Source organism: Strigops habroptila, chromosome 8 (genome assembly GCF_004027225.2).
Source record: "Strigops habroptila isolate Jane chromosome 8, bStrHab1.2.pri, whole genome shotgun sequence".
NCBI classification, from domain to species: Eukaryota; Metazoa; Chordata; class Aves; order Psittaciformes; family Psittacidae; genus Strigops; species Strigops habroptila.
The window spans coordinates 13,718,723-13,746,166 of NC_044284.2; the positions used below are offsets into that span (position 1 = coordinate 13,718,723).

Genomic DNA, 27,444 nt, shown 5'->3' on the forward strand with positions numbered 1-27,444 from the left:
AATAAATCAGTGGAGTGAATGAAAGGGCACAGCTGGTACAAGAACAAATGGACAGAAATGTCAGCAAGCAGGTTCTTCATGAGAGAGATGCAGTGAAAATGAGCTGCTAAGTTGGGTCTTGCTTTCCTGGTGCATATTCAGTCAGTACACAACCATGGAAAGTGCTTTTCAGCCCTATAGCAGGAACTTAGTAGACTTGCTCAAAGAGTGATTAATAAAGCTAATGTGCTATATTGTCTGACCATAGACTAATTGGTGCTTGAAAATGACTAAACACTACTATGACTTGCATGCGTAAAGACTACCTGGCTGTGTTATAGATTCATTGAATCACAGAGGAAGCGGGGTGGGAAGGGACCTCACAGAGTCTGTAGTCCAACCTCCTGCTCAAAGCAAGCTTAGCCATGAACTCAGACCAGATTAATTGGGTCTTTATTCAGTCTTGAAGATATCCAAGGACAGAGACTTGGACTGCCTGACTCTCCTTACAGGGAAGAAGTTTTTCCCTTTTAATTCACTCTGAGCTGTTTGCATTTCAATTTGTGCGTGGTGTCTCTTACCATCCCACCATGTCCCACTACAAGAAGCCTGATCCTGTTTTCTTTATAAACTCTCTGTAGGTACGAAGAAGATGGAGACCTCCTTTTAAGTCCCTACAAAGCCGCCTTTCCTCCCAGTTAAGCAAGCTCAGTTTCCTTATCCTCTCCTCACAGAGCAAGTGCTCCAGCCCCCAGACATATTGGTGGCCCTCTGCTGATTTCTCCAGCTTCTCCATGTCTTTCAGGTTTTGGGGAGCCCAGAACTGCACTAGAGTTTCTAAATACAGTCTAGCTTGTGCAGAGGAGAAGGAAATAATCACTTTTCTCCATCTGCTGGCCATGCTCATGTTAATACAGTCCAGGATAGTGCTGGCCTGGTTTGCTACCAGAACAGTGTTGGCCCATCCTCAGCTTGCTCTCTGCCAAGACCCCCCGATCCTTCTCAGCAGGCCCCGCCGACCCGTATTGTTGCAAGGGGCTATTCCTTTCTACATGCAGTATTTCACATTTGTCCTTGTTGAATTTCATTCAACACCTGACTCCATTCCTCCAGCCTCTCTGAATGGCAGCCCTGCACTCAAGCACACCAGCTGGTTCCCCACAGTTTGGCATCATCTGGAAACTTGATGAGAGTGTACTCTGCTGCCTCCACCTAACTGATAAATATGTTAAACAAGAAAGGTCCAAATAGAAACATGTTACTTTGTTAGTACAGCTAAGGTTGTGTATCGGAATAAGCAGAGTCTGAACATACTTCACCCCTTTCTGGAATAAGGAAAGGGGATGTTGCTGAGGTCACCACATTGCAGCGATGTAATACTGCTTAGCAGTATTCGATTCTGTTTTTCTACTCATACAATCAACCTTATGTCTTTATCTAACAAAGTACAGTGACTGCAACATTCTATCTCTAATCAGAACATGCAAGTAATAACTATCTGTACTAGTTATTGAATATAATATATAGAAATATGATGCAAGTGGGAATAAAACAGTGCTACCTTAAGCTCCCATTGCTTATCACTAGCTTTCTAATATCTGGCATTGTCATTGTCTGGGGACTTGAGGAAGTATAGTTATTTTCTCATATGATGATGCTAAATACTGTACTTGTATTCTAACACCATGGATGAACCAGAACCACTCAAAAATTAACACTGAATAACACCAAAGCATACACTTAAATTTATCTCAGGCAGTTTTACCCTGTGTTGTGTGCTAATGTCATTTAGATGTTCAACATCAGCTAATCATTTCCACATAATCAATAAAGCTCTATGCAAGCACTTACAGGAACCTGCAGGCATTGAGTGTTAATATTTTTTCCTACCAGCATTACAGGCACCACATTTGGTAACAACTTCAGAGTGAATATGTACATATTATATATACACAAGCTTAAAAAATATTTTTATCGATTAAATATAACTATTAATTTAGTGGCAATACATACAAGTTTTTGCAGTGATTGAGTATCTGCTATAAATTACTTGCAGTACGGGTTGAAAGTAGTATCTGCTGGGGGATTGACTAAAGTAAGAACTAGCATAAATAAAAGATCAAGGCAAAAGAGAACCTTAATGGAACACTGGTATTTTTTTCTAAAAGCTGTTATTAAAATGTGTGAAGAGCATCAATAGTCAAAGATTCAAGGTAAAAGAGGAAGAGATGCACTTGTTCTTTGCGAAGCAAGAAGGAAAAAGGGCTAGTTTTGGCAGGTTTAGCTTTCATAAGCACATCCTGCATAGTTACAATTTATATAGCATGTGTCATACTGTTAGGAGTTGTGCAGGAAAAGTAGGCCATAGAAAACAGGCAGGTAATAGAGCTTGATGGTTAGACAATTCATATTTGCAAATAGATTCTGCTTTGACTTACGTGTGTGGCAGAAAGTTGGAAGTACAGGTTGTATGTCATTCGTCCAACTGTTTATCCAGAGAGTGACACAACAGGGAAATCACTTATTTTTCATTGATTCCAGATTTGCACTGGTGTCCCTGAAAACGAAGTATGTAGTATAGAGCTGTGCAGAAGGTTTAAGTGCTTTGACTTCAGTATGACTGGCTGAGGCAAATAAGAAAAGCAGGTGGTAACTAAGAGTCTCAGGTATTTTGCATATGTTTCTAGGTGAACAATTAGATACATATCTGAGGAAGCTATTGCCCTTGTTGAAAGATACAAGCACTAGTTCAGCCTAATTAATCTACTGCACTGACATTTGAGACAGTGACCATAAATGCAATTCTAGAGGTCTGCCTCATTTACATCTCTAATAAGAAAATTAATCTTTCCTATTATTTGAAGCTATCACTACCAAAACTACCATTTCTTCTACAAATGGTCTTGGATGCTGGAGAGGCACTCTTCATCAGGGACTGTAGCAATAGGACAAGGGGCAATGGGTTTTTAAACTTAAGCAGGGGGAGTTCAGGTTAGCTATAAGGAAGAAGTTCTTTACTGTCAGGGTGGTGAGGCACTGGAACAGGTTGCCCAAAGAAGTGGTAAATGCTCCATCCCTGGCAGCGTTCAAGGCCACGTTGGACAGAGCCTTGGGCAACATGGTCTAGTGTGAGGCATCCCTGCCCATGGCAGGGGGGTTGGAACTGGATGATCTTTAAGGTCTTTTATGAGTCTACAATTTATATGACAGATTTTGGGGCTGTATTGTGTACAGAGTCCTTTTTTGTTAAAAAGGAGTTTTGAATAGTCCATCATCTTGCATTCTAGTTTTTAGCTTGCTTGAAAGAACTGCATAGCTCCAAAGGACATCTGAGTCAAGAAATGTCTTTGCCCAAGAGGTGCACCTAAAATAAGATTTTTTAAAATTCAATAACATTTATATTATTTATATTCTTATAAAGCTTTCTGAGATCATCACTGATTAGTATCAGAACATCAAAAATTTAACAGAAAAATATATGCATTTAACTTAATAAAATAGAGCTTTTAATTAGTATATATATCAATTAATGTACTATAAATGTTTAAATTACATCAATACTATCCACTTAGAGGAAGTGCTATAAATATCACAAAACCTCAGAGGCTAGAAGATGTATTTTATTCATAGACTAAAAGATAACTCAGCTGAATTGCATGATTCACTGCCTGCCCTAGATATTGTAGCTCTTTATCTGTGATCAAGGAAACACTTCATAATAATCTTAAAATTGTGAAAACAGTCTACTTCATGGGCCAAGAGTCATTTCTGGCTTAACCCCAGGGACTACAGTCAAGTTGAGTAATTTTTTAATTATGAGATCAAGCCCCGTTCTGCTACACAGTTAAAAAATTGTCTGCTAAGTACATCCAAAAATTTTGTGTCAGCTGAAGGAGCAATCTCCAGGACACACACAGGAGGGCATAGTTAAACAACACAAAGGCAATAAATAACAGACAAAGAGCAGTGGTTTTTCTTGTTTCAGGGCAAAATGAATACTTTCTCCATTATATAGATGTAATCAGCTCAGTTTTAAACTACCATTACAAAATAATTCTTTGAAATAAACATATTTTAAATCCTACTATCATAGAACAAAAGCTGTGGTAAATTCAGGTTCTTTTGTTATTGTTCACATTCTGCTTTACTGGTATTTGTCCTTCCCAGCACACAGCATTGGACTGGTTTAGCATCAAAAAGGATTTCTGCCTTAATTCGGAAAGACTGGTGCTGTAGTACAGGTAAACACAGTTTACAAATTAAGGAACCATGATTTAATGTTGCCAGCAGAGGTCAAGCTGAGTGTGCTGTATTCTGACTTTCCTTGTGACACATCACCATTTTGGAGGTCACAGAACACCTCGTGGAATTGGGACTGTTACCTGAGCTTTATTTACAGCACAGCTTCAAATAGACATGCCACATGAAGGCAGTGATCGTTCAGAGAGTGATAAGAGACCGCTCGTGTGGGTTTGTACTAGACATGTACAAACCTATTTGGAAGACTGAGGCTTCACCGTGTGTTTCTTAAAGCAGCATGAGAAGTGCCATGATTATAGCTTTTACTTACCCACACTGCATTTATCTCCCACTGAGCTCGCTTTTCAGTTTAATTTAGTTTCAGACACTCACATTAATCTCTTTCATGACCAAGATAGAGTGTTACAATTGACGGCTGCTGGAAGCACTGATCTGGATACGGGTGGTAGCCCAGCTCTTAGGTCACATCAAGAGCCGAGGTCCAGCTAAAGCCAAACCTAGGAAAGGTTTTGGTATTTTTCTGATGCCACTACTCTCAGGAAAAAAGGGCTACCGGTCAGAAATACAAGTGCCCAGTGAGGAAATGGTGCTGCAGATGACAAATAGGCCAAGTGGATGAACACAGATCACATTAGAACCGCCTTCAACAATACGTACACTGGTGCTCTGGAGGATTTTAAAATCCCAGAGACCTGGGCTTCACCTATCCATGGAATCACCTGTCCATAAAGGAAGTTCCCTATTAGCTCCTGCAATTTCATGACTGAAATCTTGTATTCTCTGGGAGAACGAACAGCCTTTGAATAATATGTTTTCCCCTGGTGTAATTCTGCTATTTTGAAAAAAAACACTGATTTTTCTTGAATCTTTGAGGTTTTGCACCTGCTCGAGTAACATCCAACTTCTTGAAAGATTTATGAATTTCTCCAAAAATAAAACTCCAGTGCTTTAAACTTGCAGAAGCTTTACATCAGTGACAACACAGGATTGCTACATTACCCACAGTATTTATCCTTTTTTGAAAAACTCCTCTGCTATTTCGAGAACCATTTGATTAAAGATTCTAAATATATTTAGAAATCTATACTTGTGACACTTCTGACTTTGACTCTTTCTGATCAAGAAGGTTATGCTCAATATAGAAGACATTTTCAAGTCACCAGCTTCAGAATGCAAATATAGCCCCTGAGTAGAGTTGGGTTTTGTTTTTTTTTTTAATAAGGTTATCATTAGGTGAGCAGCATTTTCTTTGTTTTAGCAGCTAGCACCTCGGGGCGGCAGGGCACAGCAAGGGCCAGCTGCCTCCTCAGTAGCAGGAGGCTGAGTGCAAGAACACAAGCAGCAGGGCCCATCCTGCAGTACCTGTCCAGGAGAGTGGGCATCCACAGCCACAAAGCAGGGCTGAGGTCTTGCTGGGAACACATCTTGAGGTCCAGTCCAGCTACAGCAACCACAGACTGCAGGTCTGGGTCCACATCAAGGTGCAGGCAGTTCTGCAACATAACCCCCAACAGACAGGCAGAGCTGCAACAGAGCTCAGACCAGGGCTGAGGGCTTAGAACTGGTCTTCAGTGGGTCTCCTGGGCAAGGTGGGGTGAGGGCTCAGGTGGGGCTGGACAAGGCTGTTACAGCCGGTCTGTACACACAGTGTGTCAACTGTTACAGCTTCCTGGTAAGTTCAGTTGTGCAGAGGACCTACTCACAGAGCCTGTACTAATCTATAGGCTTTAATCATTTACTAACGTTGCCCCTTCTACCTCTTCTCTGACTAGGTGTAAATTAGTTCGGATTTTCTTTAAGGTGCTGTATAATAGCTGGACCACCCGTATTTGTCAGACTGCCAATATATAATTCATGTGGTATGCAACCCTATTTTTTAATTTGGTTCTTCAGCCCTATTTTTCTTCCTAGATCTTAATATGCAGGACCTTCCAGCTACATGTGGTAATCTCTTCCATCAGAAACATCTGTTTTTAACAGAACTCTGGAACTGGTTCTTTAGCCTTGAGAGAAAGGAGCCTCTTGGTATAACTTGATACTATGTAACTGCTGATTCACTCCTTTAAGGTGCTGAAAACCTTTCACCTTCCATTCCTTTCAACAGAGAGCTGATGGATACAGTACCCAGAGCATTGCCTTGTGCAATATATTGTAGGCTGTTGCAGTCTACTAAAGAGAGAAGACTTTCCATATTATTTTAGAGCAGACTGGAGAGATGTTCTCAAGGGGGCAATTCTTAGGTCAAGGGGGCCAAATGCCTGGACCTCCTCTCAAAGGTGTATTAAGTTTGTTCCAGTTATACAGCTTCTTTCCAAGCCAGTGATTTCTTGACATTTGGGAGTTTTGGAGGGAAGTTTTTGTTAGGAACATGAAACTGATCATGGAGTCAGAACTACCCTTGTAGTTCTTTTTACAGGAAAACTGTGTAGAAATACTTGTTATGTCCTGGATGTTGTAGGACAGAAAAGGCAAGAGCATTTCTCTTCCAGGCACTCCATTTTTATGGTTTTGGTTTGGTTTGGGTTTTTTTTTTTCTACTGTTTACTACTTCTTTTTCTCTAGCATTATGATACAGGACAGTTGTTGATGGTTTGGTATACTTTGCCATCACACCATTTGTGATGCCTGTATTCACCAGGTATGTGTTCCATGAAAAGTTATTTTTCCATGTTTCTTCTGAAGGAGGGGCAGCAGTAGTTTGCAACAAGATTCCAGAGGCTCCGCATCATGCTACATGCCTAATCTTACAAACTGTTTTTACTGATCGTGTGAGTAAATGCTCGGTTGCGGGAAGACGTGCTGTGTGTTACAGTTTTCTTACGCAACACTGAGAAGAGGAACGTGCTTTGCTGACGGAGGGTGCCCGGAGCCTTCTTTGTGGTTTAGTCTCTTGGAATGAGTTTCTGAGACAAAGCTGTTCCCTGGAGAGCACACGCTGGTGCTGAACTATGAGTTATACAGAGGAGTGTTGCGTGTGTGCTGCTGTGATCGTGGGTGCCACAGGGCTGTTCTTAAACGTAAACACGGATGTGCACATCCCTCCTTCTCTGCAAGGCTGTGAGAGTTTGTTGCTCGTATCAGAATCGGAGCCTGTTCTACATTACACTGAACTGCGGGGAAGGACCCCGATAAGGTTTGAATTACAGCAGAAAGAATCTAATGTCAGAGTTGACATTTCGACGTCTGATCGACGTTTAGTTTTGTTAATGCCCCTTAAAACCACTCAGCTGACAGACATAGCGTTACCCAGACGGTGGGTTTCGGCTCGCGGGCCGGCCCCAGAAGGGTCCCCAGGCGGCGGGGTTGCACAAGCTCGGCGGCCACGTTCCTTCCGCGGCCGCGCTGCGCTGCGCGGGACAGTGGCACGCCAGGCTCCCGTTAGCGAATAGCGCGGCAGCGGCACCGGCCCGCTCCGCTACGCCGAGTAAAGCGCCGGCGTTTAACGCCATCCCCAGCAGCGGCTCTGCCGTGCCCGCGGGTGGCTCCTGCCGGCCGCGCCCCGGCGGCAGCCGTTGCCGGCCGCGGGCGGGCGGAGCGGAGGCGGGCGGGTTTGAAAGGGAGGCGCCCGCTGCCATGTAAGCGCCGGCCGGGAGCGCCGCGGCGGCAGGGGCTGAGCTGGGGCGGCCGCCGCTCGGACCGGCCCGGCCCAGCCCCACGGTGCCGCCGCGCTCGCTCCGGGCATGGGAGCGGAGCGGGGCGGAGGAGAGCTGCCGCGCGGCGCCGACCGGGCCTGGGGGCGGCCCCCGGGCAGTCCCCGGCCCATGGCCTTCATCATGATGAAGAAGAAGAAGTTCAAGTTCCGCGTGGAGCTGGAGCTGGACGAGCTCTCCTCAGTGCCCTTCGTCAACGGCATCCTCTTCTGCAAGGTGCGGCTGCTGGACGGCGGCAGCTTCAGCGGGGAGTCCTCCCGGTAGGTGCCTCCGGGGATCGCGAGTCCAGAGGCTGCCGGGACGCCCGCTCCCCTCGGCCGCATCCCGCCCGGCTCCCGCGGTGCAGCGGGCGGAGGTTCGGGGCCAGGACGGAGCGGCCGCGCCGATGGCTGTCCCGGGGCTTCGGGCCGCCCCTGTCCCCAGCCAGGGCCAGCGCCGACGTTGGCACGCGTGCTGCTCGCCGTTCCTCCTGGGAAGGGAAGCGGGCGCGGAGGCTCAAAGCTCCTGTGCCTTTGTACAGGGCGGGCTGGCTGCCTTCTCGTCCCGTCCGCTTTCTCGGCAACAGAGTAGGTGTGGGAGCACTTGTAGGCTCCTCGTCTGCAGGGCTCCTCGCTGCCTGGAATCATAATAGGGGAAATGAATCCATGAATGCATAAGGGCTGTCCTGGAGAGACCGGCCTCTTGTGCCTGGAGCTATAAAGCCTGCGATTGCATGGGTGACGGGAGGGTGCGGAGGCATTTCTTGCCACCAAGCCTGAAGTCAGAGCTGCCGCCTTTGAACGCGAATTGTGCCACCTGAATGCTTTATTCTGTTCGGCACTGGCTCACTGTGATTTGTTCTGTGGATGTTTACTTAGAGAGTTAACAGTTCCATGAAAGAGTCCGCTCTTATTTCCCGTATGTATTCAGGTCATATGCGTCACTGACTTTGTTCATGCTTAATTCTGCAGTGGAAGTGCAGCAGTAGACAGTGGTCTTTTTTCTTTTTCCTTCTTTTCTTTCTCATCTTTTGTACCTTGCCAATAGAGCCGTCACCTCCTGTGATGGTGGCTTCTACACCCGATGGGTAAACAGAGTGCAAGTGGGTTTATTTGTTTTCAGGTACCAGGCAGAGGCAGAACCTTGTCAATAGGAAGGGTGTGCTGTGGCTTTAGGTCTAGGGAGGAGGAGACTGCCTTCCCATTACACTCGTTCATGTTGTGTGGGTTATTGTATTACTTTAATGTTATTATGAAAAGGATTTACTGAAAAGTGTCTCCTGGAATTCTGGGAGCAGACAGAAATCAGTAATAAATCTATGAATATTCAGTTATTTTCTTGTTAAAGTACTGTTGTTACAGAGCTTGCGAAATTATCCACTTTTGATTCTATAAATAGAATTAATGAAGGAGAATAAAGAGCATAAAAATGTAACCTTGGCCTTAGACCTCCTTATTCAACCATCCCGTTATACTAGCATATAACTGAAGATTAATTTTTCCTCTGTACAGTTAGAGGGTCTTCAACTCATCAGTGTTCTGTTCTCATTTCATGTCTCTTCAACATTTTTCTTGTGAGCAACTTCTTCATGAGTAATTGATGATGATGATAATCATGATTTCAGGCGCTAATGTGCCATTACTGTCCTAATGCAGCCTTTCCTGCCTTGAAGTAATTTTCACAGGCTGACTACATCTTCTGGACAATATCTCTATTTTAAAGGAGCTGATTTCAGCTGAACAGATGTTTTTGATACATTATTATGATCTTAAACTGTTTTGCCATGCCTATTTATGATGCTAAAATTAAAAGCCTGAAAGCATACATGCAGATCTTTATGAATGTGAACAAGATATTAGATTAAATATGCATGATGGGAGGTAGTATGTGTATGTAGGAAGTGTCAGTGGAAGTGTGAGGATGTAACAAATTGTATTGAAGTATTGTGTTGGAGTCAAAGCAGCTTTGAAATTCTTCCATTTTCTTTTTCTGGGGGGTATATTTTAAAAATAAGAACAGCAGCGAAACATATGCTGGTAAATCAAAGTCCCTGTGAGTGTACCTGTTCCATCCCTGCCGGACTGAGAAGTGTTGAGGTATGCTGGTAGGAAAGTAAAGAATTCTGCTGCAGTGACCCTTCAGTGCCAATTTAGGGAGTGCCTTTGCTCTTGGCTTTATGATTAACAGATGGATTTTCATGATGGTGATTCAGCAGAGGTCTGAATAAATAAGGAAAAAATTAAGTTAACATCAGAGTGGCAGCATTTCAGAATTTGTCAGTTGCAAACTTTTTTTAATGGGCATCATCTTCTAGTTGCATGTATAATATTAGTTCCTCTATGAGCTGGCAGTCATAGCCTTAAAGTAGTGATCTTTGTAGTGTTATAGAAGAAGGCTGAAGAACTCCATTGTGTTTCAGAATGTAATATACAAACACTTTTCAAATGTTGCATAATACATGGGAAAACTGACTCGGTTTTCTTAATAGCTTTTAGTTTTGTTACTGAGTGTAATAAACCTACAATTCTTTAGGGAGAAGATATTGAGAATTAAGGTCTCAAGTTGGTACTGCTACAAACCAATACCCTGCTGCCTCTTGCCTTATAAAAATAAGGGTGTCATAGAACAGTCTATAAACCAGCCTGACACTATTAGCATTTTCTTGTTGAAGCTTACTCATTGAGAAAGAAATGTCATAAAAACACAGGCTGGCAGCATTGAAACAAAGGCCTATACATAGTGAGTTGTGACGAAAACAGATTCAAGTGGTCGCCTTTTCGGCCCTGCATGGATCATGCTGTATGAATGATTAAAGCCCTGATCCTGCAAGCAACATGATACCTACATCATCCCTCTGAATACTGAAGTGGGATGAAGACAGCTAAAAGTTCAAGCATGAAAAATACTGAGAAGCATTTTTTTTCACTTCCCAGATCTTTACTGAGAAAGAGATATGTAAGAAATATGTTATGAAGACATGGTCCATATCAGTGGACACTTCTTGTCACAGTCCAACTACTTTTCTGGCTGACACAGATGTGTGCCTCAAGTGCACAGAAATTTTGTTACTAGATAAAACCAGCTTGTATAGTGCAGTACGTAGTGAGCTGGTTTTTGTATAAGCAGCAACCACGTTAATTGTTTACACATCACTGTGTGAATTTTTGTGTTTGTATGTAGATATTTAGAATTCCAATTTGAAAACTTATATTCAAAACATCTCTGTACATATTTGTCAATCTTTACTGTAGGAAAATAGTATTCTGTATTATAATGCTAAATGCTTAATTATCTGATAAAATATTCAACTTTTAAAAATAATCTGGTACTGTCAAAAATATTTTGATCAAAGGACACTGAACAGCCAAGTAGTATCAATGTTTAAACTGCAGGGGGATGTTTGACTGTCTGTGTGAGAACAGGACCCTGGAGTTCTAGGGAGAATGAATGGGTTATATGCTTTGACTCTGCGACATGGGGAACCTTGGAGGGAGTTGCGGCACGAGGGAGGTTTTGTTTAGTTGTTTTAGTAAACTGACAGCCATGCAGTGTCATTCCTGCCCTCCTCTTTTTGAATTTGCTTTCTAATACAACTTCTGGATCTTTGCAATAGTATTTTCAGATTTTATAACAAAGGGTGGACTTTCAGCACACTGTGGATGTATGCAAAGCCATGCTAACAAACCTTATTTTCATTTAGAAAACTTTCTATCTTTAGCCTGGCTTCCTATGTGGAAAGGCTTCTTTCTACATTTTAACCTGGGCCAGTGCTAATAGATATTTCTCTTTGAAACTGGATACATTAATACAGGATGCTTGTGCAGATTCCAGGATGCTATGTATCTATACACTGCCTGGTCATAAAATATTGTGCATATAATGTCTATTGCACCATGAAAGGACAGAAGATTATTCCAGGGCAGAAATTTCACCTATGAATATCTTGAACAGAAAAGTACTATTTTAAAGTATAGTCTTGACTAAATAAGCATATTTATTCAAGGCCAGTCTAATGCAGATATAAATATATTGAAGGTGTAGGTTCTCTGCAACTGCCGTCATTTTAATAGGCTGAAGAAATAATTGATGGGCCCCTGGAGTAGATAACTACTCATAGGCTGAGCAGTTGCTCAACCAGAAGCAAAAGAACAGATGGAATATGAGAAAATCAAAGAAGTTTTGGCAAGTAAAGGATATTATTTCTTCAGGGTGCACTTTCAACACTGTGCTGTGTAGATTTAGACGACAGGAGCTGTAAGCCTGGTAGTCACATTTTTAGCTCTGTTTCCACCTGCACCTTTCCACTTAAAGAAAGGTCCCTTTGGCTGGTGTGTTCTTATGACTGCACTCATCAGTTTGGTCGTATTCCCCTGCCTTTCAGACCCGATTCCTGACACTTCAGACTGCTAATGTTTCTCTCTTAGTTCTTTTACAAAACAACATTCAAAACTAAGAAGCTGATGATGATTGGTATCTGTGTGACAGATAGGGATTAGGGGCAGCTAAGATACAACTTTGTCATGAAAACATTTTATTCTCCAGCAGATTCTACAGTCTTGAGAGGCAGACTCAGAGACTTGCATTACTTGCATGAATATATTCTTACTCCTAATAGGTATAGGCTAGAGTATATAATTGTATTCTGTAGAAAATGATTTCTTATCTTCCAGATAAGAAGTAGTTCTTACTTCTAACGATGCTTAGCTACCTCCTTCTCAACTACCTAAAACTAGATCTGGTTTTTGTGACTCCAGCAAGTACCCTTTCTGCCTCACTGCACTCTTTAAATTGCTTTTAAATCATTGTTTTCCCTGTTGCCACCACTGTATTTGAGAGGGAATTTTTCTCCCCATAATAATACAGTTTAAACAGCTTTCTGTTTTTAAACAACAGTACTCATTAGAAAAAAAATACCTGTCACATGGAATTACTGTCCCTATCACTCTCATCTTCCTGCGTGATGTATGACTCCTGCTGATAGTCTTCAAAGTTGGTAATGGATAATGCTACTTCTAATGGCCTTTTTCAGCTGTAACCAGATTCGAGGTTGGTTAAACTGAAACAAAATAAGTTTTCAAGTGCTCTGAGGCAAATCAGCCATGGGCTAATAATCCTGGCTTGCAATTTTGTAGCTGCTCTTTTCCCAAATGGCCATTTAGTGTTTTCTCAGTTGTGAAGACTGGTGGTTGAGCAGCTTCCAGGCTTCCAGGCCCAGTCCTTCTCTGTAGAGAAGAGGTAAAAAGGGAAAGTTCTCTACACAAATTATGACTTTTTTAAAATATAGTTTCTTTGTACCCCTTCAACCTTTCATTAATAGTTACAATAAAATGCATTTAGTCAACAGATCTAGAGAGCATGCTTGAGAAAGGTAATGTGATGTACAAGAATTGGTGTGGATGTTCTGGACAGGGCTGAAGGGGAAGAAGCTAAGGCTGAAATATTAATGGGAGAGTTCATGTATAAGAATGGAAGAGTAACAGTGTGGAAATAAAAGAGACGAAGGAATTAAATCTCTGAAATAGATTGGAGGAAAAAATCAAAGAATTAATCAAAGGAGTAAAGAAAATAAAATTAGATATGAAGAGGGTCATCTTTGGCCTACAGTAGGAGATAAGAAAATTTTTGTACAAACTGCATTTTGTATGAGATGTAACTGATTATTGCAGATATTTTCAGGGCTCATTCTTGTGAGGCTTTTGTTACTGTAAGTACTGGTAAGAGATACAGCATCAGCAAGCTTTTCAGGACAAAGTTCCTGAAAAGAGCTGCGTGGCTGGCATCTGTTAAAGAGGAAGGGGTAGGGGGAGAAAGCTTTAATGCTTCATATATCTGGTTTGTGCAGGAGAATAGGCATAGCTTTGGCTTACAAGAGCTGGTAGTGATGCTGTTCTCCTCACTCCCAGCACAGCACATGGAGCACAGTATTTTGCTGTCATAAACTTGCCATGTGCAAGCTGCAGAGCACCTGATTGCCTTCATATTTTAAGGACTATTTCTGTTCATGGAACAATTTAGATTGAAGAGAAGTGCTTGAGATCATGGAGTCCAACTTGTTGCTCAAAGCAAGACTAACTTCAGTTAGATCAGGAAGCTCAGCGGTCTGTACTGTCAACTTTAGAAAATCTGTAAGAATGCGAATTCCAGTCTTGGTAGACAACCTGCCCTTCTGTTCCACCATTTTTATTGTGAACTTCTTTTTCCCCTTATTTTATTGGAATTTCTCTTACTATTACCTCTTTTCCTTTCTCTGCTCCCCACTAAGAAACGTCTGGCTCCATCTTCTCTCTAGCTCAGTAGAGGTGGCTGAAGATGGCAATTAGATTTCCCTTCACCTCTTCTGCAAATTGTAAAAATCCCATGTTCCCTACTTCTCCTGCATCAGGTACTTCGTTCCCCTCATCGCTGACTCCAGACCCTCATCACACCCCCGGACTTGCTTCAGTTTATCAGTGTCTTTCTTCTACTGAGAGGGCCCCAAAAAATGGACGCAGTGTTGCAGATACAGCCTCACAAACATTCAACAGAGAAGAACAATCACTTCCTTTGAATTGCTGTCTAGAGTCTTACTAATGCAGTATGCCTTTCACAGTGCTAATTCCCTTCTAGGTCTCTGCATTTGCCTGTAATCAGCAGTCTTTCATAAGCAAAAGTATTCCGAAGCAGCTCTATTTCCATGTGATGATCATTTTATACATATAAGAAATAGTTGACATGAACTGTTTCTAGTTAAGGATTTACCCTGTTTATTATGAATAAAAACATGTGGAATAGAAAATTATTGCTCTGTTAAAGTTTCATATGTACTAGCAGTAAATTCACTGGGGAGTTGTGCACTGTAAACAAGTGGAGCTCTTCCTGCAGAGCCAGCTGTTTGTTGCTTTGCTTAGTGCTGAAATTTGTGAAACACTGGAGCTCTGTTTGTAAATGACTGGTTTTGTTATGGTTTTTTGGGGGTTTTTTGTAATGCTTAGGAAAAAATGTTTTTGTTGGAATGTATCTTCTTATGTGCCTCGGGCATGGATGAAACACAGAATATTAAAGGAACAGTAAACTGTATTTCTTCCTGAATATAAGAAATAAATTGAAGCTTTGCATGTTTATTACTACAGTGTATACTTTGGAAATCATGCTCTGAACTCTAACTTCAAGAGGTGCATCTTTCTGTATGAAGACTAAATTTAGCATTCTGGTTATCAAATAACTGAAAGTATAGCTCAGTATTTGAAAAGTTATACTAAATATTTTTTGCTCCTTTGTAGCTCTACATTCTTTAAATATGATGAAGTTGGAATTGGTACATGCAGGGGCAGCATGTATGTTACATGTATTAAGCTCTGTGCATTAGATGCATAGAATACATTTGAATAAAACTGGTACTGGTGTTGGTGTTAAATCTTTTTATTTGCTTTAAAACACCCATGTTAATTTTGTATTTGTCTATTTGTATTTGGTTTTATTTAAAATTAAACTAAAATCGTTACTGTTAACTGATAATGGAAAGTGACACTCTTTGGGTGATCTTGTTTATATTTTTGCTTGCAAATGCAGTACAGATATTAAAAGAAAAGACATGAGTATGGGTCTAGACCAAACAAGAAGACTACATTTCTGAGGTTCTTAACGGTTTACAAGTACTGAGCTACTTGGCAGATCCTGGGATACTGAGCAGTAGTGCAGTGTTTTACTTGGAAGTGGACCAATAAGACAGCCGCTCAGTTTCTCTGGGAGCCTCTTGCATGGATCCCTGTATCTTTCCCTCAACTGTAAAACTGCACAGATTTTAAATGGAAGTAGATTTTGGGGTGCAAGAGGGTATTCTTCTCTTGCATGCCAAATCGTTACGTGTTCCCTAGTATAAATGAGAACTCTATACCCAACAATACCTTCCTAATGCTGAAGATAGCTTAGAAAAGGTCAAATCTTATCATAAAGTACCTGAACCACTGAGGGCACTGAAAGTGTGGCTACTAAACTGTGAAATTATAGGCTAATGCCTTAACTCACGTCTCTGCAAGGTGGGATAATGACATTGGCATTCTTCGTTAGGTGCTCTGGCATTCTGCAGAGCAGAATGTTTGTGTGTGTGTATAAAAATATATATATGAATGGGATGTTGTTCCCATTTTAAAAGACTATTTCCTACATGAAAAATAACTGTTCTACTCCAATCCACTAAACACTGTATATGTATCAGAAGGATGGAGCTAACTTTATTAAGTTGACGAAGGGAAGCTGTTAGGTTAGGTGATAAAAGTTCATATGCACGCCCACAAACGAGCACAGGAAACAAAGGCAGGGGAGCGTGGAGGAGTTAAAATAATACCCTGCCCCAGCTATTCCCAGGCCTGCCACAAAGCCATCAGCCCATCAAAGGCTCATCTACACAAGCCCAGGGACACAGAGGCAGGTGGGGAACTGAAATTGTCTGGACGCGACAAGGGGACACCCTGTCCAAGCCCTTCCCAGGGATGTCCCAGGAGAGCCTCAGCTCCATTGTCCAGGCAGGAAGCCCATCACATTGAGCTAACACTAAAGCACGTTTTGGGCTGAGAGGAGTTGCTGCATAGCACTATGAGACACATCAGGGGATGCAGGGGAAGAGGCTTATTATGGGATATTTGAAGGAGGAACTAAAGGTGGAGAAAGGGCTGAATGTAGGTGATCTGAGGAAGAAGTGTGGGGAAGATAGCAAAGTAAGGGGATAAAAGGGCCAGCTAGGTATAAATAGTTTGCTGTTTGCTGTTTGGAATGCACTGTTTCTGACCAGTGCAGTCTATTGTATTTTCATATTGAACTACATTCTAACTCTTTCCTGGGTGAAGGACACTCTGTTTAGTCTGTATGGGGGGCTCTTGAGTGTCAGCAACTGAAGTGAAGACAGTGCATCAGAGCGCCCAGGTGCCTGCGGTGCCAGCACCAGGAGAGACCTGAGTGAGAGGACTTATGTGCCAGCCATAAGAGAGGGACTGTGAGTCAGAGGGGCCTGTGTATCTGTTGTGCCAGCAAGTGGCCTGGGATCATGGGCCAGAGTACCCATATGCCCAGGTGCCAGCAACTGGAGACACCACATGAGTGAAACCACATGCCGGCCCCTGGGGTGGGACAAGGAGTCAGACCTGTGACAGTGCCAACAGCTGGACCAAGTGCAGGTGTGCAAGTGTATAAATGCTATCAGGGATCAAGCAGGACTAGCTGTTGAGCCTTATACACACATATTTACAGGTCTTGCTAGCAGACCTCTGTCCTGTTCAGCCGGAGGGGAGTGGGATGAACCTGTTGATGCTGGCTGTTTCTGTGAGTGCTCTGCATGTCTGTGATCTGTGTGGCCAGCTCTGTACATGTGCTATTTGTAGGTGATTACTTACATCTTCAGCCTTGCTACTGGTTGAATCTGGGGAGTGGAGCTGCAGCAGCCTCACTTCTCTCAGGCTGTCTCATCAACATGACATATTTTCACCTAAAAAAAAGCAAGCAAAACGTAGGCAATACTGGAAAAGTCATACTTGCTCAGAGATAACTCCTGTAACGGCATTTTATTCACTGTACTTTGTACTCTAAGAACCTGGCTGCAGCAATTCTTAGAAGGCCAAAGCAACCCTCCCATCAAATTACCAGCTTTAAAAAGTAATACTTATAACAATAATATTCCCATTTACCTCATGGAGATATTTTTTGAAGGTATTTATAGTGAGTAGGTAACTCATGTTCTGTCCAAAAGCTGCAAGATCAGCTTATATTAAAGAAAGCATCCCTTTCCTTAATATAAGGAAACGTACCGACTCAGTTGACTCCAAAAGTATTTCCAGAAGTAGTTTAATGTGACAGCGATCTGATATAAAGACTGAATGGCATCTTAAAACCGAAAAAAAAGTGCTCCCCATATTGTTTCTTTGGTGACCAATGATTCTAAAATAATTGCACTAGAAAAATAATCCATTTAACATAATCATGCTAATATGGCTAAATGTAACAATTGGCTGTCTAGAATAATTCAGATAAAAACTTGAATACATGATTCTGTAATTAAAGGAACACAGTATTTTGGAAAATGCCAACAATAGCTTCTTTATTTCTAAGCCTCTGCTACTAAGGCTTTTCCATTTGGCAAAAAGGGATTTTTCCCATGACACTTAAGGTCCTTAAAATGATTTGGTTTTGCATTTGTAACTATTTGCTGAAACAAGCCATTATTCATATCCTTTATTGATGTGGAAATGAACAAATGATCTGCTCGTCATAAACACCTTCCAAAAAAAAAAAGAAAAAGAGCCAGGTGATGACCTGTTCACAAATGAGGATGAGAAGTTGACTGGATTAGGATTTGTTGTTTCTTTTCTGTTGGTTTGTTGGTTTTTTTGCTGATTTTTCTCTTTTGGGGATCAGAAGAGAAAAAAACAATAATTTTATTCATCATTCTAAATGGCAAATGTGTATGTTTTAGGTACATAGACAGAAAAAGGCTACAGCTGAAATATTGCATTTGAAATCTAGTCAATGTGAAATTTTCTCTCTAAAGGAAAAACAATTTGTTAAACTGATGTTAACTTATACTAGACTTTGGAATCAATTTATCTTGTAATATCTGTCTATTCAATGTATTCTTGGTTAGGTATTACTAAAGCACTACAACCTAGTGTGTATTTGAATGCATCTTGGTAACTAAGATATATTTTGATTCATAAACCAACTGTTTCTGCTTTGCATGTGGTAAAGTGGCTGTGAGGTTCGTAGGAAACTGACTCATAATGGAAAGCTTTCTCCAGCATGCCCTGTAGCAAAGGCACAGTTGCCAAGAAGTTATCTGGGTTCATTTCCATAGCAACCAATCAATATAACTGTTTATTTTCGAAAGGCTTTGCACTTGAACTAAGAATCTTCTAAACTTCAATATTACTGTTTAAAGTTAAATGTTCTGATTATTTGACCTTTTTTTTCAGCACAAGGGGAATAACTTGCTGGTGCTTTTCTTTACACAAAGATTACATTCATTAAAATATGTCAATTTTTCTTTATCTAATGGAATTAGAACTGTTTGGTGGAGTGGGGGCAGTTGCTTGGGGTTTTTTTGCAGATCATGTTCAAATATTTCAAATATCTTGTTTTTTGAAACAGTGTGCCAGTGTTATACTTTTTTGACATTCTTATGAAATTCTTACGGGGAGGAAGGGGTATTGCTGGTTTTACTTGATTTTATTTTTACAAGAATTAAAGTATCAGTATCCATAACTGAGGCTTTTTTTTTTTTGTAACTTTTACTTTCTTGTTTGTAAAAACTTAAAAATCCTGATCATCCTATTTAATGTTTATTAAATTATTTGCCTGAATAAGTCCTGACCTGTGACATGAGGGGATTGACTCTTCCAAAAGCATAGTGGTTTTGTGCTATCCATCTTACTTGAACAATATTATACATACAGTAGTACTGGCATGTTGAAATCAAAATACTTAAAAGTTTTAAGGACACATTTCTCAAGCAGATGTTACTTAAATTTATCCTGTATTTACAAGCAAAAATACATTTAACGTTCACTAAAACATGTTTTACTATAATGTTAGTGATGTCTGGAATATTATATAACTCTACAATGTAAAGCTGCTTTTTACATCAAAACTGTAGTTTGCTGTAGAGGTAGAAAGCTGTTATGAGAAGCAGAAACTGTAATACTGAGAGTTGCACAAAGATTTTGGCATATTATTTTGACCCTATGAGTTTACAGAAACTTTTTTTTTTTGTAAGAAAAAATATTTTTACTTAGTAACTGGAAATGTTATAGATGTAAAAACACTAAAAGAACTTCACAAAATGGTGAACAGGAGGAAATGTCATTCTGTTACTGGTAGTCCCAATGGTATCTTGGGTGATAAGGGAAGGGTGGTAAGGGCAATGACAACTGTCCTACTTGTATGATGAACAGATGATATGAGAAGGGATTTTCTGAACTTTATGGAAGATAAGTGAACACTTTCTGTCTTGTAGCATTGTTTTATAGCCTTATAATGAATAGCAGAAAATCTACATTGCTTCTAGTTTCCAAAAGGACACTCAAGGCAAATTGTTTTGCAGATATTATTGGATGCACAGTAATAACCAAATGCAGGCTCCCTGCGGATTCATGGCCATAGCTGGCATGCCTTGATCTGAGAGTAGAGACAGAATGCAGGAGGAGGTTAAGTGAAAGGATTAAGAATTATTCCTTTTTGAAACTTAATAAAGGCTTGTATAATTGCATGTATTTCACTATTGATTAGTTATTTCTGGTAAAGTTTAATTTCTGTAATTCTTCAAAGCCCAGTAGGACAGCAGCTACAACAATCACTTTGCTTGGGCAACAGCATTTTTAATTATCCTCTTAATGTAGAGGTTTTTTAAGTATAGCGGTGTGTTAAAACTGAGATTCTTACTCTGTGCTGAAACTAGGTATAAAATCTGATTCTGGGATTTTTTTTCTGTCTATGTGTTTGGGGTTTTTTTGGGAAGAATAATACTGGTGTGCCAAAATCTGATGGGTTCAGTGATAGAAAACTTTGACCAACCATAGAATTTAATTAACTTGCATTCAAGTTCACCTTCTTGCTCAGTCTTTTTAGTCCTACAAGCTCCTGAAAGTTAGGGTGACTATCAGAAGGGTTGAGGCCATGAGCCAGTCTATTGTCTTTCAGTATCAATGCAGTCTGCTGCATCTGGTGCTCACAAGAGGACATTAGTATTGTTTCATAAGGTTCTAGCATTCTCAGTCTATCCTGATAGAACTGCTGACAGAAGAGTCAGAGTACTCCTTGATGACTTAAGATAGTGACATAAATATCCCTTCTCTATCTGAAGAAAAATATTGCAGCTGGGCAGGTCATGAAAAAGGTTTTTCTCTTTTTTTTTTCCTGCTTGTGGTAAAACTGCTTTTGATGTAGTGGTGTTTCTATGACAGAAGAGGGCATTCTATTTTGTTGTTGTTGGGTTTGGTTTGGTTTTAGAATAAATTGTTACTTAGGGAAAAAAAGAGCTTAAACTCAATTCTGAAGATTTCATTTCTAAGTTACTTTGAGTAAGGCTGGACCATTGTCATCTGCAGAAAAAACAGTGTGTCCTCAGCACTTGTGTTATCTTTAATTACAGAGTATGACACCTGCAAATATGCAGACCCTCAATACCCCTGCACTTGGATAGCTGTGTTCTGCTTGACAGTGGGTATCTACTTGACTATTTGCTTTACCTGAGAGTTGAGCAATTATCACAGAAGACCTACAATAGTTATTCTTAGGCTTTTTAAGTGTAACAAATGTTAGCAGTTATCAAATATCCCTTTAATCCCTTTAAGGTTGTATTTTACTTGATGACTTCTTGCCTGAGCCTGTTTCCAGTAGAGGAACTACGTAACTATCTGTAATTTGCTTTTTTTGAATTCTAGTTCTACTTTGATTTAAATAACTCACACACTGGCAGTTTGGTTTGGGTTTCTTTTGGGGGGGGTTTTTTGGTTTTGTTTGGTTTTGGTTTTTTTTTTAATTTTTTTTTCCAAAGCACAGGAAAGTTTACAACATAAAACATAACAGATAAAAGGTAGCTCATGGTGTACAGAGCCTGCTCCTTTTCAGTCACATGCTGGAATATGACTCACCGTTGTGTCATCAGAACCCGTTACTCTGTTGTGGTCACTAAACTGACTCATTGTAGACAGGCTAGTTTATTCCTACCTTAGGAAGTCACGGTGCCTGTGAGTGGTGTTGCTGGCAGTCTCACCAGCACAGCAAACTGGAGCTTCTGCTTGAGCCTTGCAATTCATCATTTCTCCACACGTGGCAAACTCTGACTCCAGCTCATGTGAACCATAGAATTCTTCCTCTGTTAAAGATGTCAAACTGGCTCTTTAATAATAAGCTGCTGTAAGAAGTTAATACAAATCATAGAAATGTATCTATTAGAAAAAATGGCAGAGAGTGAAAATATGGGAAGACTGTACTTAAATGACTAGAGTGGTAGAAGAAATTATCACGGTTTCTCCACAGTTCCAAGTTCTGAGTTTAGAAACTTGAGACTAGAAAAGAATTTCTGATCATTCTGGGAGGTCCCTCAAAATCACAGTTCTTATGTCCTTTCTTATTGACAAACTGGCCAATCTTGTCTTTAAATACAGTAGGATTTTTTTTGCTCCTACTTCCCTTGTTTGAAGGCTGTTCTAGAAACTTGCTCTGTGGTTTGAGACCTTGTAGTATTCAGTTTAAAATGGGTGTTTGGTTATGCCTTATTTTGGTCCTAACTGCTTTTCATTTGACTAATGTTACTTGGTCTCTAAAGTGTTTGAATCACTAGTGTATTTTTATTATATATAATTTATTCTCATAAGGTACAGGAGTTTTCTGGTTGTCCTCCCTATACCCATTCATTTTGGAGTCTGTTCTTGCTCAACCAGAGTTACTCAAACAGAATGATGTGTTCCATTTGAGACTTATAAAATAAAATTAATACAGCTGAAAGCATCTTCCATTTTGCCTTTTCTCAGCTGCATCATGCTATCATGTTGTAATCCTTCTGTGATAAACAAATACGTTCAGATATTAGCTGTCTTATTTTGCTCTCAAACGGCAAGGTCCCGGTATGTAGTACCTGAAATTCTTGTTTGCCCCAAATGCATTAATTTGTATCTGATTACAGTATATCATCTCCTTTGTAGTTTTCCAGGCCTCAAATTTATCTGGTTCTGCTTGTATCCCTTCCTCTGTATTGAAAAAACTCTTGTCAAATACAATATCTTGAGCACATTCCAAAGCTCAGCACCTTGGAAGACAGTGCTTGGGAGCTAATGTTCAAGAAGACTTCACTCACCTGAAGCAAACTGGAGAAATCGGGGTCCCATTCATTTGCAAAAGCATATGGCTGTTGAATTTTTCTGTAGGTCTAATACCGTGGTCAAGGTTTGAAACAGTTATTAGTCTTGCTACACAAAGAGAAGAACGAAGGAGGGTGATTCAGGCCGTGAACTGATTTTGCATGACATGACTACTCTACAACCAGTGTTCGTTCTTGAGCTGTCCTATTGCATTTTATGGTCCTGAATGCATATGCAAATAATATGAAACATATGTTCTCTTTTTGCAGAGAGGTAGTACAGGCAAACTGTGTCCGCTGGAAGAAGAAGTTCTTATTTATGTGTAAAATCAGTGCCAGTGCCACAACAGGGATTTTGGATACTTGCATTTGCAGGGTGTCTGTACGGAAGGTAAGCAGCCTTTTTTTCCCCTTCTCTCCTCTTTTCCTGCTCTTTGTTCACTTGTTTTGGTTTAATTTTTAAATGTCTGATAAACTTCCTAAAGTAAATTTTAGCTGCAACCATGTCAGGTATTCTTCTAGTAGAAATTTCATAGTAATCTTATTAATTACCTTAGTTTGACTAATTCATTGCATTTTTTTTCTTTTCGAAAGAAACACTTATTCCAGCAGGATAGCAAAGTAATCACTTATCAGTCTTTATAAAGTTAGCCCTTGACAGATACTTCTACCAAGCAGCAGTAAACTTAGAAGCCTTGAACTATGCTAAGTACCAGAATTTTTACTCAGCATGTCCTACCTTTGGGGCTAGACCTGGCAAGAGCCAAATACTGGTTGGCATCAGGCACTCATCCTTCCGCCTCTCTGCAAGATGACAGTCTCCTGCTGGCCTGCACCGAGAACATTATTAATACTAAGTTCTAAATTACAGCAGTACAGCCTAGCAAATGTGTATTGAGCTATTTTAAAATGAAGATTAGTATTTGCTTCTCTAAAAAAAAAAAAACCAAAACAAAACAAACAAAAAAATCCAGTCAGTATCTTTAATAGCTTAATGGGCATGACTTTTTTTCTCTTTTTTCCTAGGAGTTAAAAGGAGGAAAGGCATATGCAAAGGTAAATTGAGCTGTATTTAATTTTGCCTACAAATTACCTTTTCTTTTTTATAATTTTATGTCCTTTTAAAGTAATTCCAGAATACTACTCTAATACCCATGGGTTCATTATGTGCATTATAGTGACACAGTGGTGTTGGAACTCTCAAAGAGTGTGTTTAATAAATATATAATTATATTATACCACCAGAATGTTTTTTCTTTCAATTTAGTATGTTGAAAGGATTGATAAAAGTAAACCCTTCTGCACCTGTTTACTTTTAAAAATAAACTCCTCTTGTTCTTTTTCTCTCTTGAGACTGAAAACAGAATTATGCAGAATTTGACACTCAAAGTTTGTTTTCTGCTTTTTGCCTTGGGCCACTCCCATTAAAGGGTATCTTCTTATTCATATTTGAGAGAAACTGCTGTTGGTGGTACTCAATGCTGTGCATGTAACAAGTACAAGTAATATGGTTATTACTAACTTTGTAATTTTCTTTTAACAGCTGGGATTTGCAGACCTAAATCTTGCAGAGTTTGCTGGATCGGGAAATACCACTCGTCGATGTTTACTGGAAGGTTATGATACCAAAAATACAAGACAGGATAACTCCATTCTCAAAGTAATTTGTTTCCTTAAGAAATACTTAAACTAATACTGATACTTTATACTTGAACTAAGACTGATACTTAGACTAATAAAACAGAGAACTAGTGGTAATATTAAATACTTAATGAAATTTAAAGCATATTGGGTGAACCTCTTTCTAGAAGGAATACTATTTAAAGTAAAAACATCAGCATTGTTTAGAGAGAATCATTAAAATCCACGCAGTCAAAACAGAATTTGTCCTACTCTTTGTAAAGGAGCTGAATAGCTGTAAAAGAAAAGCTTTCAAAAGGTATTCGTATTCTAACAGGAATTGAAAAAAGGAATAGGGAAGTAAGATGAAAAAGTTAATACATTCATATATATGTAGCGATTATATCTTTAAGACTGGGCAACTTCCTGTGCAGCTTTCTAAGAGTGAATCTCTTAATTGGCTTATTTATGTATAAGCCAGCTTCAACACCTCAATGACTCCTGGAACTTTCCGTTTTCTATTTGATAGTAATGAAAGTAATAACTGTGGAGCATTGTTGCAAGAAATCCACCCTACCATTCTCTCCGTTAATCCAGGGAGTTTAAAAAAATGGAGTAAGCTTTTTCCTTTTCCTACCAAAGCACTAGGATTAATTTCTCACACTACCGAGCACACTGTTTAAGCATGCACTTTGTGATTTCTTTAAGACAGACTTAGACTTTTTCCAGAAAACTTTATAATTGATGGCTTTGACCCAGCTAACAAGCCTTCTCAATGATTTGTTGTCCTATGGCATTATTTACCCTTTTGTGGTTTTATTTACCTCTGGTGTTAGCACAACCAGTTCTCATATGCTAGCTGTTTGCTAAACACTCTCAGCAAAGAACATACTTCAGCACCCACTATTTTAAACAATATTCTGTTTACTCGTTAATCTTTTAGATTTCCTGTCTCTTTATTTTTCCCTTGAAGCCATCTTAACTATGATTCTAAGATTCTTCTTCATCCATGTATCTTCTGCAGAATCTTGTACATGCAATTATGTCACTTTAAATGCTAATTTGTCTTGTTTGCATGTGTACTAGGAAAAAAAAGTATTTTTGGGCATAAGTGTGTTTATTCACATCTGTAAGGATGCCATTTTGTTTTACTTAAATGTAAGATTTGTGGCAAGTGTAAAGTAGTGACATGACCATGTACCGCAGACCAATTCAATTTTTTTTTCTTACAGTGGGTTTTTGTTTTCTTAATGTGTAGGTTTTGATCAATATGCAGCTAATGTCTGGAGACCCATGCTTTAAAATGTAAGTTTATAAAAAATCTGTGTGGGACAGTGTTTTAGTCATACATTCCATGTTCAGAATTATACCTCCAATTTGCATTTATAAATATTGAGTAATAGATTGTTAATATTTATAACATCAGTATTAATATTAATATGGATTAATAGATTAGTACTAATCTCTCCAATTTAACAATATAAAAAAAAAATTACAAACAAATGGGATGGTAGCTGAATAATGGCTAACATGGTAAAAATACCAGTAGAAGTGTCATAGTTCTCCTTGCTGCTAAATGCTTAGCATATTTTCTAGCAAAGAATACTAGCCTGCACACCTGTAAATAAATAAATAAATAATGCAGAGAAAAACATACGGGAAACCATTCCTGCTGTAAGGTTATATTGGTATGGGGTGATCTGATTAATACTTGTGTTTGGAAAACGTGGTCTTATACCTTTTACTCACAAGTCTTAGGTGATTTCAAAAGATTTATTTAAAAAAACCCCAAAACAACAACAACTAAAACAACTAAAATGAAAACGAAACAAAAAAACAAACCCAAAACCAGAAGTGTGATATGACTTAGTACAAGAGAAAGCACTTACAGATATTTCTCTGTTAGCAAAGACATGCAACTTACTAAAAGATGTAAGAGGTAACATCTGAGGGGAGAGGTAGCTAGTAGAATACACTGTTATGTATTCAGGATCCTTTGGCCTCACTGTCCTTAATCTATAGTTAATGAAATGAAATAGTTTTGCCAGAGCACGTTAGCTTCCATAACTAACCAGAGAAGAGAAACATCATGCATGCTAGGGAAAAATCTAGTCATGAGTAAAATGAAATTGTTCCTTTCTTTCTAGACTAATAAGCCATTTTGTTATGGGGCACCTTAGCTGAGTGGATAGCTGAAACAGTGCAATGGGCTATTTCTAACCATGGCTTAACTATCCTGATCAGTAGGAAGTGAAGAGCTCCCACATAATTTGTATTATAAGAGATACTTTATAATAACCTGAAAGCCATTCATTTTAAGGATAGGCTTGGAGATACGTATAGAATCTGCTTCCATGAATGCAGTGTGGAAAATTCCTCAGTATTTGCCAACATTCTTAATGCCATTGCTTTTCTGTAATTCAAAATGTTGGTAGATTGGGTTCTTCAAAGTGTGTGTGCTTTCCAGATTAATGTCAATCTTTTCTAATTCTATATGACAGTATATGGCAATTTTGTCTAGACCAGGTTTAAACCAGCTTTGTTGTATTTTACTTGTCACAAGATGTTTAGGGAGGGGTTGATTAAATAATTCCTTCAAAATAAATTCGATTCTAGTTTAACTCCATTTTTTCTTCAGTTCACTTTATTGACCACACTGTTATACTGAAGCTAGTAGGAGACGGAATCAAAATTCTTCCCACATGTGTGGAACTCCTTGCTACTCCACATTGTGAATACTAAAAGCTCAAGAAAGAATTAAGACAAATTCCTGAATGAAAAATTATTGAGGGCTATTCAGCATAAAACATCACATAAAGCTCAAGAAATACTTAATTTACCGATGAGGAGATGCTGGAAGAATATTCAGGAGAGAGATTACTACGTGTGTCTTGTTCTCTCAGCATCTGTTGTTTGCTGCTGATAGAAACAGGACACAAGGCCAGACAGATCTTTAGTCTGAGACAATATGCTTGTTCTCATGTTGGCCCTTTCAAAAATAATCTAAGGCAGAATTCCAAGTATTACATATAACTTAAAAAGAAAATGAGCTTAAGGAAAACAAGCTGGGAAAAACTGCTAGCTTCACTCGTGTTATGTCAATCTCAATTTATTGTGTAGGTTCTCAACTTTCCT

At 39.6% G+C, this 27,444-nt stretch overlaps 1 protein-coding gene across 2 annotated transcripts in view; it reads left to right on the forward strand.

Annotated features, from left to right (window-relative positions):
• Nucleotides 1-7,567: 7,567 nt before the first annotated feature.
• The window catches only part of FAM102B (family with sequence similarity 102 member B), a 28,334-nt gene continuing 8,457 nt past the window's right edge, over nt 7,568-27,444 (forward strand). For both annotated transcript variants that reach the window (XM_030496189.1, XM_030496191.1), the window contains exons 1-5: nt 7,568-8,149; nt 22,960-23,080; nt 23,716-23,745; nt 24,233-24,349; nt 25,568-25,614. In XM_030496189.1, coding sequence (XP_030352049.1) covers nt 7,920-8,149; nt 22,960-23,080; nt 23,716-23,745; nt 24,233-24,349; nt 25,568-25,614 — 545 coding nt within the window. In that variant the 5' untranslated portion in view covers nt 7,568-7,919. The remainder of the gene's footprint in view (nt 8,150-22,959; nt 23,081-23,715; nt 23,746-24,232; nt 24,350-25,567; nt 25,615-27,444) is intronic.